Source organism: Nicotiana tomentosiformis, chromosome 2 (genome assembly GCF_000390325.3).
Source record: "Nicotiana tomentosiformis chromosome 2, ASM39032v3, whole genome shotgun sequence".
Classification (NCBI taxonomy): Eukaryota; Viridiplantae; Streptophyta; class Magnoliopsida; order Solanales; family Solanaceae; genus Nicotiana; species Nicotiana tomentosiformis.
The window spans coordinates 145,676,749-145,688,864 of NC_090813.1; the positions used below are offsets into that span (position 1 = coordinate 145,676,749).

At 36.9% G+C, this 12,116-nt stretch overlaps 1 protein-coding gene across 9 annotated transcripts; it reads left to right on the top strand.

The window, feature by feature from the left end:
* Nucleotides 1–923: 923 nt before the first annotated feature.
* On the top strand, nt 924–11,421 carry LOC104095337 (uncharacterized). 9 transcript variants are annotated; one of them, XM_070196219.1, is made up of 6 exons: nt 924–4,509; nt 6,573–7,709; nt 9,079–9,267; nt 9,335–9,425; nt 9,663–9,771; nt 10,293–11,416. In XM_070196219.1, the coding sequence occupies exons 1-2, from the start codon at nt 2,361–2,363 to the stop codon at nt 6,617–6,619; spliced, it is 2,196 nt and encodes a 731-aa protein (XP_070052320.1). In that variant the 5' UTR covers nt 924–2,360; the 3' UTR covers nt 6,620–7,709; nt 9,079–9,267; nt 9,335–9,425; nt 9,663–9,771; nt 10,293–11,416. The 9 variants fall into 9 exon arrangements, with proteins under 9 accessions (XP_070052320.1, XP_070052322.1, XP_070052324.1 ...); XM_070196221.1 differs by having other exon boundaries at nt 9,701–9,771; XM_070196223.1 differs by having other exon boundaries at nt 10,983–11,407.
* The last annotated feature ends 695 nt before the right edge of the window (nt 11,422–12,116 follow it).

The window sequence follows — 12,116 nt, forward strand, 5'->3', positions numbered from 1 at the left end:
GGGTTAAAATGGACCACAAATAATACAAATTTAAAATAGTGCAAGAAAATGTTGAAAGGAGTAGCAAATTAGCCATCACTTCTCTTCAACGCTAGTTATTGAAGTCATTTGGAAAGGTAGTAACTAAACAAAGACTACCAAAATGTTTTATCAGGAAGCATTATTGAAGATTTGCAATACCAATGCCACCAATTAATTATTTGGAGTCAGGTAAGGAAGCCAAAAAATATACTCTAGATTTCATTCCTTTAAATTTTACAAGAAGCGTACCAAGGGATAATTTATGAAAGGTTAGTTACAAAAGAAGGGGTGCAATACTTGTAGTCACCCTTTGAAAGAACACAACTTTTAGAGGAGTCACTTCAAATTAGATTTTTATTCTTTTATTTAAATGATATTTAAATATTATTATTCAATACCTAAATATGTTATTTAGAAGGATATTTTAGTAATTTAACTTTTAACTTTTGGGATTCCACTTTTATAATAATATAGATATAGATAGATAATCTCATATATGTATATCATGTATGTGAGTATGTATTTTGGGCTGGTATTTTGATATTCTTTTTCTAAATACTGAATATCATAAATATAAAAAATAAAAAAAAAATAAAAAAATTCTATTTTGGTTAAGATAATTGGGTAAATATTAAATTATGCTATTCCATATTCGAGGAAATGATCATAATGGTCCTTAATATATTGGGGTTGCTTTATTTTGGTTTATATAACAGGGTGATACATTTGGTCTGAAGCCCTGAATCTAACAGATTTTCCAGTAAATGGCTGTTAAGTTTAACAGTTGACTCATGTGCAACTCACGTGAGTTTGGTAAGAACCTGAAAAAGTTTTCTCCCCATTAAAAAGCCTTCTTAAAACTCTTTTCTCTTTCTCTCAAAATCACATGGAATATTTTCTCATCTCTCTTAAAAAAAGTCTAATGAGGAACAACTTCTCTCTTTTCTTAATTTTTTTCTCTTCTCTTAGTTTCAGCCAGCAAGGAAGATAAAAAGAGCAACTATCGTACTTTTGTCACTGTCTCTTTGGGCCGTTTCAGACGCTTTAGATTTATCATATGCAGATTTCACCAATATTCTAAATTAAAAGAGATAATCATTCATAAAAGGGACTAAAAATGGAGGTTGTTGCATCTAACACAATTTCATTCACAAAAACTGACAAAAAGCTCTGATAAGAGTGGAGATTTAATTTGAACGTAATCTGAGCAAACCAGAAATTCCTTCAGCTGAAGAGAGAAAGGAAGAAAGAAAAGGAGTTAGAACCAGTCAAGAAGACCCATATTTAGCTTTTGTTATAATTCTTAGTTCTGTGAGAAAAGACAATTTCTTTTTCTTGTTTGCAAGTGTACAATGGTGAAAAACACATCTGCAAATTAATCTATGTTGTACTCAAAGAAAGAAACGGTGAAAGAATAGAAAGAAACAGTAAAAGAGCACAAAGAGGATTGGATATGACTTCGTATAGAAGGAGGAAACTTGAGATTGATATTGTATTAAAAAATTACAATTTGATTAAAAAGCAAGTTAAAAGTGAGAAACACAGAGTAGACAGAGAAGAACGGAAGTGTGCGTGTGAGGATTGAGTGGGAAAAGAGAGCACCTGAAGACATCTACGGTGACGAGAGGAAGATATGCGTGGGTTTGGGTTAATTCTTCTTTTCCGAACACACGTGAAATGTTAAACTAAACAGCTTTTATTGGAAATTATGTTAGATTTAGGGTTTTAGATCAAATATGTCACCTTTTTACATACATTAAGGACTATATTTGTTAAAGGAGATATATCAAGGACCAAAATAAAGCATCCCCAACACATTAAGGACCATTTTGATCATTTCCTCTCCGTATTCCAACAAACCCTGTTTTCTTCTTTCATCTCACCTAGGCATCCCTCGATTCATCAATGCATAGACATAGTCCGTGTACATTGTCGTTCCATGGAAACTGAATTGCAGAGGTAAAATAAGAAGAAGCCAGCAAAAACCCAAGTTGTAATCTCCGAATCGGATGCAGCTGTTTCATCTTCCAGTGAAAGTCAATCAAAGGAAATCGTCAGTTTGAGCTTGGCGTCTCTGAAGATTTTTTTTTGATAAGGTAAACTCCAATCTTTTCCAACCTAATCGCATGGAAAGTATAGTTTTGAGTTTGCTTGATGAAACGAATTGGGAAGAGATATTGTGGTAAGTAGGCTGCTGTAATTAGAGACCCAATTAAGGAAAAACGTGTTTGGTTGAGTACCTTTAGCATTGCTCAGGAGGCTTATTTGGTCAAACATTGTGAATTTGCTGCACAACTAGACATCAAGATTGTAGTCAATCCCCTGCTTCTCCCCAACTCATGCATGAGAAAAGACCCTTACTTGGAGTTGAATGGCAAAACATGGGGAGATATCGTTCTGCCAGATTGAGAAAAAAATGCAAGCATTCTTGGGGTACTCTTGAATTTGTTAAAGAGGCATTCAAAGGCTTTAACTCTAACACGCACGAATATGAGGAATTAGGTATGATCAAGCAAGGGAAAGAATCCTTAATTCATGTAGAATCTTCTAAAGAAACCTCATGTTTAATGGCTAATGTCCATAGCACAAAATCATCTGATCATTGTGATATGGTAGCAAGTGATCGTAAAGCCAGGAGAAGCTTACTTGGAGTCCGCAAGCAGAAAAATGGGAGGTATGGTGCTGTGATTACGGACCCAATTAGGCATAAGAAAGTATGGTTGGCCACCTTTGATACTGCTCAAGAGGCTTCCAAGGCTTATTTGGTGAAGCAATGTGAATTTGCACGACTAGCCGAGGTTAATGGCAAAAGACACTTAAGCAAAGTCCAAAGGCTAAAATCAGGAAGGTGTCGTACTTTGCTGAGAGACCCTATTAAGAAAAAGGATGTTTTTTTGGGAAACTTTGATACTGCTGAAGATGCTTCCAAGGTTGATTTCTCTAAGAAGGGCAAGGTAGAGAAACTAGTAATGATTAAAGAAGGGAGCATATCGATAACATGTGAAGAATCTGAGCTTGAATCATCTGCTGTAGCCACACCTGCAGTGACTGGTAATCAGAGTTTGAATCAAACTGATGGGATTAGTAATGAAAGAAGCACTTCCTTTGTAAAAAGACCCTTACTTGGAGTTGAATGGCAAAATATGGGAAGATATAACAAAAAGAAAAGATTGGATGCACTTGAATCTGTTGAAGAGCCCGCCAAAGGCTTTTGCTCGAACATGCAAGAAACAGAGAAATTAGTAAAGGTCAAGCAAGGGAAAGGACCCGTAATTCATGAAAAATCTTCTAGAGAGACCACGTGTTCAATGGATAACGTTCAAGGTGCAAAATTGTCTGATGGGTGTGATACTCCAGGAGACAATCCTAATGCCAGGAGAAGCATAATTGGAGTCCGAAGGCAAAAGAATGGGAGGTATGGCGCTGTGATTACAGATCCAATCAGGCATAAGAAGGTATGGATCGGCACTTTTGACACTGTTGAAGAAGCTTCACAAGCTTATTTCTCCAAGAAGTGTGAGTTCGAGAAATTAATCCAGAGTAAACAAGGGAACAAACCAAAGAGTTATGAACAACTTCAGCCTGAATCATCCGATGAGTGTAATACTGTAACAAGCAATCCTAAAGCCAAGAGAAGCTTACTTGGAGTCCGAAGGCAAAAGAATGGGAGGTATGGTGTTGAACCGGAATCATTTAGGGGAGCATTATCTCCTCTGGCTAATGATCAGTCCTTAAATACTGTTGGTTTAAGTAGAAGTGGAAGAAGCAATTCTCCCGAAACATCACACTTCATTGGGGTTCGCAAGAGAAATTCTGGGAATTATGCTTCCGAGATTAGAAACCCCATTAGTAAGAAAAGAATTTGGTTAGGGACTTACGGTACTGCTGAAGAGGCTTCCCAGGCTTATCAATCTAAGAAGCTCGAGTTTCAGAAACTACTCAAGGTGAAGCAGCAGTGCAATAAGCAAATATCTCGTGCAAGGGAGATTCAGGATGGGAAAAGGAAATTAGTCAATGTCAAGCTAGGACATGAAACTGTAAATCATGAAGAATTTCAGTTCGAATCAGCTGGTGGAGCCTCATCCTTAGAAATTGATGTTCCAATATCAAATTTATCTGATGGAGGAAGTGACCAGGGGATTGATTTTCACGAAATAAGCCACTCCATGGGGGTTCAAAAGAGAAAATCAGGAAAATATACTTATGAAATTACAAATCGCATTAGTATGACAAAAATGTCGTTGGGGTCTGTAAGCCCTACTGAAGAAGCTTTCCATGTTGAGCAGTCAAAGAAATTCGAATTTCAGAGCTCAAAGAATGTCGAGCTGCAAAGCAATCCAACTGATTCTAGTGCAGGTGAGAAGCAAGCAGGTCAAGAGGATGAAGATTTGTGGATGGGCCGATGGGTCCAACTTCCAGGTGATAGGGCAGTCAAATTTTCACTCCAACTAGGCTTACCGATCATTGATAACTATGGATCTCTTTTAGGTGAGTTTAGTGGTCTGGACGATCTCAGTATTTGTTCAACTGAGGATTACAATGAAACATAACTATGTTTTTCCTAGCTTATAGTTTGTAAATTTCTAAATAGCAAGAAGATTTTTGGGTAGTATACAGTTTTAGGACTTTGTAGAAGGTAGATAGTAGTAATATGCAAGCTTCTTACAATTGTTGGTCTCAGTCAGTTGGATACTGACACATGATATATGTGCCTATTAGTAAATGAGTAGCCCTGCTATCTTCTTCTCTATGTTAGTTTCGGCTTTTTTTGGTGAAATTTCTTATAGTTCTCCAATTAGTTATTTTCATCATGATGCCTTCGGTGAGGCTACTTTGAAAAATTGGACATTGAAAAGTTCATCATGTCTGCTTACTTTTGACTACAGAGAATGGTATAACAAATGCAGGCAAAGACAATATCTCATATAAATTTTAGTTCTGAAGTAAAATGTTAGACTTGTTTTGCACAATAGTCATACAATACAAAATTGCTTATCAGTATGTAATTGTTGCCTTAGTGTCCTTCAATGATAGAGAATAAGAGAAAGAGGAAGAACAGAGTGAAATTGAATCAAAGACTTAAAGGAGGCCCAAAATAAAGAAATAATAAAAGAAGGCATAAAGTAATCAGATTTGTTCACCGAAGGCCATAAATGGAACAAAAAATCAGCTTCTTTACTTTCTTAATGTAGCCCATTATAGTGCCGAAAGAATGTCATATATTGTAAATTAGTCTTAAGTTATAAACCAATTATTGCCCTGCAACATAGCAGGTCGTATTTGTACTCCATTGTATTGAGCTCAAATCCAGTAACTGTCTGATCACTATTGTTCCATTGATTCTCTGTTCATTTTTCCCCTTAAAACCCATCTTCGAACAACTCTTGCATTAATGTTTCAGCGGGATGGGTTTAAGCCTGATACATATTTCCATGCTTATTGTGTGTGTGCCATTTTATTTCTTCTTCAAAGCCCGTCCATCTGAGGACTTCTTGATTCAAAAGATTATAATAGACACCTTCAGAAGGCAAGAGGGAGACAATCAATGGGAGCAGCAATAACAACAACACCATCGTAACCACATCCAACACCACCTTGCCGACTACACCTTAGCGTTTGGATCGTCTCGAGACTAGGATGACGAAGATACAGAAGATGTAGGCACAAATGTGCATAATAAGTTGTGTCTGGTGGAGCTTGAGCATGCAATGTTCGATATATTGAGGCAATTGGTGCTTAGTTAAGGGACAAATATGGAGCAATTCCAGGTCCCCACTTAATAGGCTATTTGGAGATGCACCGGTTGTTGCTCAGGAGCCAGCAGCATGCAGTGGAACGGATAACTGGCCGGTAGAACATGTTGTTTCTCCTCCTTACGAATAAGATTTTCTCCTCTTTAATTATGTGGGACCCTGCCAACATTCAATTGTTAAGAATTTAAACTGAAGGATTTCTGTGTTAATTTTGCAGTGTATTGATTATGTCAGTCATACTTTTCCTGTAATAACACAATGCTTTAAGAATAACATTAGTCCTCTTTGCACTTTCTGTGTTAGTGTCATTTTTCTGGCGTAGTTGGAAGCAGCGGAAAAGTATTCTTCATTCATGGCTTTGATTGCTCAGTTTCTACTTCTTCCTTTAATATATGATGGTGCTGGGTAAAAGGATGTTTGTCGATGCAAACAAATTAGTGTGTTTGATATGGATATTGATAGTTGATGTTGGCTGCTTTTGTTGCTATGAGCTTATTTCTTGAGTATTTGTATGACTATGCTTCCATCGACCACTTCCTGTAGCTGGCCTGTAAAGAAGTGATCAATTTATCAGTCCACCTATAGAAAGTGTCAATGATTTGTTCTTCTTGTAGCTTTGTACTTGGCCATCATCTGTTTCTTGCTTACCTTTTGAAATGCTTGGAGCTTTTAAAGCCATTCCTCTGGTGCTCCTGAATGAGAGTCATCCTAAAGAATGCCAATGCATATGTTTTTTGCTGCTTGCAACTTCCTTACTTTTAGCTGCTCATGGGTAATATTTTGAACTTTGCATAACAGAGAGGTTCAGTCAAGAGGAGGGAGTGGGAGAAGAAGGGTGCTGTTAATAAGATTCAGAATGAAGTATGAAAAGTCTTGTATTCGATGTTGGCTACTTACATATGTACGTATACAGCTTTTGAGTGGGAACAAGATTGCCATTGTATCAGCTATATTCATGAAAAATATTATGAGAAAGGTAAGGCATATCTGATTGAAGATTACACTAATATATGTTCCTTAGCTCTATTATGCCCGCAAGTAGGGGGTGTCTCAACAACACCTAACTTGGTAAGTTGTCGCTGGTAATGAGTCTTGGGCAAAACTCGGTGAGAACATTTGCTATCTGGTCTGCGGTGTAGACATGCATGACATGAAGGCAATGTTTTTGCCCTTGTTTACGTGTAAAATCAAAATCAATGGCAATATGCTTCATGTGGCTGTGAAAGACTGTTTCCTATGTTGTCACAGTAGACTGTAGGAGGTGTCAAGAGGGTCACACGAAATTCAGATAGGAGATCTTGAATCCAATTGGATTCTGCTACCGCGCCAACAACAGCACGATAATTCAGCCTCAGTGGATGATCGCACTGGATCGATCAGTAATATCGCCTGCCCTATCTGCATCAGGGTATACATGATGTGTATTAGGAGAATTACGATGAAGAAGCATGCTGTGAAGCATTGTGTGCTTGAGATGTTCGAGGAGACGCTTCATTGCTTGCCAGTGGATGGTGGAAGGTTTGTTCATGAATTATGAGAGTGTTGACAGCAACTGTTATCTGAGCGTGTAAAGGAGAGCTACGGAAGCTTTCTGATTGCTGCACGGTATTGTTTCTGATAACCATCATTGGAGGAGAAGAGAATGGTATTTTAGTGGCTGAAGTTTGTGTGTCTTCCATGAATTAGCAATGAAGATGCAGCAGTTAAGAAAAAAAGGATCGAATGGAGTTTACTCTTTTGAGTTTTGGAGGAGCTATAATTCCATATAAGATTCAAAATGAAGTATGAAAAGGCTTGTACAATGTTGACTAATGATGTGTATCCATACAGCTTTTGAGTGGGAACAAGATGCCATAGTATCAGCTATATTCATGAAGAATGCCATGTTCTTTTCTAACTAGAAGCAGGATGCTATAACTGACTCCATTGAGTCCGGTATGAACAATCCACCCTTTTCTCGATTATTGCTGATGTAATCATGAAAAGCTATTTTTTTTGGACCAAATAAACTTTGAGAAAATGTAAGGTAATATCTGATTGAAGATTACACTGATATATGTTCCATATTAGCTCTATCAGGTGTTAGTGAATTGAAGATTACACTGATATATGTTCCATATTAGCTCTATCAGGTGTTGGTGAATGAAAGGAGTTTTTTTGGAAAGAAGTATTGGGGAGAAGTGATTAGACAGGACATGACATATCTCCAGCTTACCGGAATATGACCCTGGATAGGAAGATATGGAGGTCGAAGATTAGGGTAGAGGGTTAGTAGGCCGTCGAGTTTAGGACTCTGTATCTGCTACGTTTGTTTTTTTCATCAAAGATTTCTTACTGGGAACCACAGGATAGACTTATCAACACTTTTTACTGTCTAATAGTAGTGGATATGTCCAATAAGCTTATTGCTGATGCAAATTGTAGCAACTTTTCTTTACGTTCTTCACTATCCACATAAAAATATTAACCTTAACTTTAAAGTATGTAAATCACCAGAAAGATTTCAGAAAATCTGCTTTATCGGACATCTTTCTCTCATCTGTGTTTTGATTCCAGGCCCTTAGCTTTTTCTTTTATTATCATTCAAATGACCTGCTCATCGTATTCGTCAATGTGAGAACATATGCTGTGTTTACCTGAGATTGTTAGTTCAGCTGATTTCCTATTGAGCATGATGGTTAATTAGTTGAATTCTTGGAACTGAGATACGCTGGTGCGCTAGTGTATGCTTGAACACACAATTGTTTGATTCCATGCTGCTTTAGACCCTGTATGCATTTTTCTTCTGATGCTTTAATCTGATGCTTACGTTTCCTAAAATGATTGCATGTGGTGCCAAATCCAGTCTGCTATCTATTTGCGCACACTAAATTTTTTTGTTGCAGTTTAACAGTCCTTCAGAACCATGCTTTCTCAACTCAATAGATATAATTTAAAGAAGAGCAACTGACATTAATTACACCACTTGAAGATAATTTAAGAGTTAATAAACATGAAGGAGTTAAGCAGTTTGCAGATATAAAGAAACAACTGTCGAGATAACTAGTGAGGTTTCTGGGTATTCTAATATCATCAATGTTGTGAGGTCTTTGAATCTGAAAGATCAAGACCTGTAACCGAGAAAGCTCTCCGAATACCATTCTCATCTTTGTGCTCCGCAAAAGGAGAAGGTTTGCATGGATTGACATGTGTTTAACATGAAACAACCTATCACTTTTAATCATCATAGATGTTGAACTTTTGATTAGTCGTTGAGTATATTCATTTTAGCAGATTAACTGATAAGTAATTTTTCTGCCTGCAGTCTGAGCGGATCCAAAAGGTTTTGGATCGTGTAAATTAGCTGTATTCTTTGTGCGGTGTGCTAAGGGTTGGTTTTTGGAAAAACTGGGAGTGATGTGCATCCAATTGCATTAAACAAGCCCGAGACAGTCCACTAACATCAGCAAAACCAGCCATACTGAAGACCGAAAGAAAAGTTCGATATCAGAAGGTATTGTTTACCTTGGTTTTTTGTTAGCCTTTTCTTTTCCCCTATGTTAATGTCGTTACTAATGCAGCTAAAAGATGTAGCTGGAATGCTGTTTGTGCTGTGGACTTAGACGGATACTATCAGAACCAATTGCTCTTGCATTGGAGGTTATTCAACAGGTTTGCAAACATTTACCTGTCTTGTAATTTCTCCGCCTAGCTGTCTCGTCTTCTGTCCTCATTATCGTTGTTATTGCTCTTGACTGAGTCAATGGCAACAAGGTGAATTATTAAGTGCATAGAGCCGTTATGCCTCATAATGCAATTCTAATGAAACAAGCGAGGCAAAGAGTTATTCTACTTATGTATTGGATTGATTTCCACAATTGCATGTGCCTAAATGTATCCATTTTTCAGTCTTCTTGAATTTGAAACTGATCATATTACTCATGAAGACTTCAGCAACAAGAAAATTGATATGTTTGAAGAGACGTCTCTTCTTGTATGCGGGATTGATCGAGCTAAGGTTAGTTGTGTTAAATCGCCTGATATTGATAGACTTGGATGCTAGTTTGTAGAAAGGTGATGATAAATTATGCAGTTTGAAAGACTATGTTTTTCCACATTACATTATTATTCGTGCTTTGATGAATTATGTTATTTCACATAATACTTTCTCCGTTCCAAAAAGAATCTCCTTAATAGACCGTTAAAATAGAATGTCACTTTTCTAAATCGGGAAACAGTTTAAACTTCTCGTTTACCATTAATAACAAACTTTTATAGCCACGCAAATATTATGGCATGTTTTAGACCATAAGTTTTAAATTTTTTATAGCCATACAAATATTACTGTAGCATATTTAAGACCACAGTTTTCAAGAGTCTTTTTCTGTTTTTTCCTTATAAAAAAAAACTTCATTCCTTTATTAAATTCCATGCGCACTCAAGGTATTTTTTTTTTCTTAAATTCTGTGCATGGTCAAACTACGCCATATAAATGGAAACAAGGCGAGCAATTAATTACCTTAACTTTCTTTTTTCCAGATCAAATTTACAAACAACATTAAGTTGAAAGTGGATGAGACTTCTATATGTAGGAACGAAGATGGTGCTGATGTAAAGGAGGGAGACATGGAGTGTATGCAGAGGCAAAGTCAGAATATAAAGCTTATAAGTTAGAATTTTAGCCCTTTCAATTTATTGAGTTCTGAATTAATAATTTGTACATATTAAATGGATTTCTTAAGACAAATACAAAGTTTGGACTAAAGTTACTGAGTTAGGCTGAACTCGTACTTTGATCTCTAGCTCTGCCCCTAGTATATGTTATTGCTTTTAGGTTGAGACTTATTTTATCTCACTTATAAATATATACTTATTTTAAGGACGAGTGTTACTATTTGAAATGATTGTGCGAGACACGTTAATATATATATATGATTTGGTTGTATAGGTCAAAAATTATCTCTTGTTGTTAAAATTATCTATGATCACCTTACTATCTTGTTGTCTTTATTCTGTTTTTATATGGCTTTTGGTGCTGTCCCTTATCTATATTTTCACTAATGTGGTGCTTATACTTTCCTGAGCCGAGGGTCTATTGGAAACAACTTTTCTATCCTCACAAGGTAGGGGTAAGATCTGTGTATACACTACCCTCCCCAGACCCCACAGTGTATGATAATACTGGGTATATTATTGTTGTTGTTGTGCTCATCAATAAGGCATTCACAGGTCGCCAGGCGTCATCAATGCAACTCTGATAGAGGTCTTCCCAGGACTGAAGTGGCTCTAGAAACAATGAAGGTTGCAGTTGAAAAGTCAGCAAGGATTATGATCGAGGAGTCATCAAAGATCGAGGTCGAGGTCGAGGTCGAACATCCTGACAAAGTTATAACAACTAGTTCCCATATAGGACATTAAAGAGAATATTCTAGTGGATATTCTCTGCACTTATACTATTAAGGTTTCTAGAAACATGTTCCCTATAAATAGAAAAAGACACAATGATAGGGGACACGAGATATTCATTTGTAAAGAACATATTGACTTTATAGAGAGAGTCTGATCTTATTGCATAGATACAAAAATAACTTTTTTTACCAAGATTCTTGTCTAGCTTGTCCACCGGATCCAAGAACAATCCTAGTGTTCAAAAGCTTATCAATCATTCATCACTGTCAGAAAGAATAACCACTGATTTCGCCCCTTTTCGAGTGACTCATACGTTTTATTTATCTAAATGCCATTTATTGTTATTTATTACTATTTAATGCCTTATTCCATCTTTTTGGATCATTGAATATTGCTATCATTGCTCATATTCACTGCCCTCTGGACAGAGTATACTAGTTATTTTGTCTTGACACCAATAGTTTTATCTTTTGGATATTATTTTTAACTAAGATGAACTCTTCTTTATATAAATCTAATTGATTGAGCCAAAATCTAAATTTTTTGTCAAACAGTTTGGCGCCGTCTGTGGGGATTTCTTAGTTAATTTTTTAGTTTCCTTCAGATCTACAGCTAACGTGAGTCACTAACCTCACAAACTCCAAGATCTTTCTCTTTCTTTGCACGTACAAAAACATGGTAGGTAACAAAGGAGAGAGGACCAAAGTAACAGGTGACTTCCCTAGCAACCTCATGAACGCTATCAACGAGAGTTGTGAGACATTAGGCGAGGACGTGACGCCCACTTCCTCCCTCAGGAGCGAGAGGTCGCCTCCACCCATTGTAGCATAGGAAAACCAAATGGAAAAGGGGCCTCCACGTCCATAGAAGAAGAGACGCCACTAGCCGTGAAAAAGCTCCTCGAAGCATGGCTAACTGATATGCTAATGAGCGTGCTCAACAAGCCCACTCCAT

Excerpts from the sequence above, each read along its gene's own strand:
- LOC104095337 (XM_070196220.1), top strand. The coding sequence starts at position 2,361 with ATGCATGAGAAAAGACCCTTACTTGGAGTTGAATGGCAAAACATGGGG. Across the intron at positions 4,510-6,572 it reads TAACTATGGATCTCTTTTAG|AGAGGTTCAGTCAAGAGGAG; the intron begins GTGAGTTTAGTG and ends TTTGCATAACAG.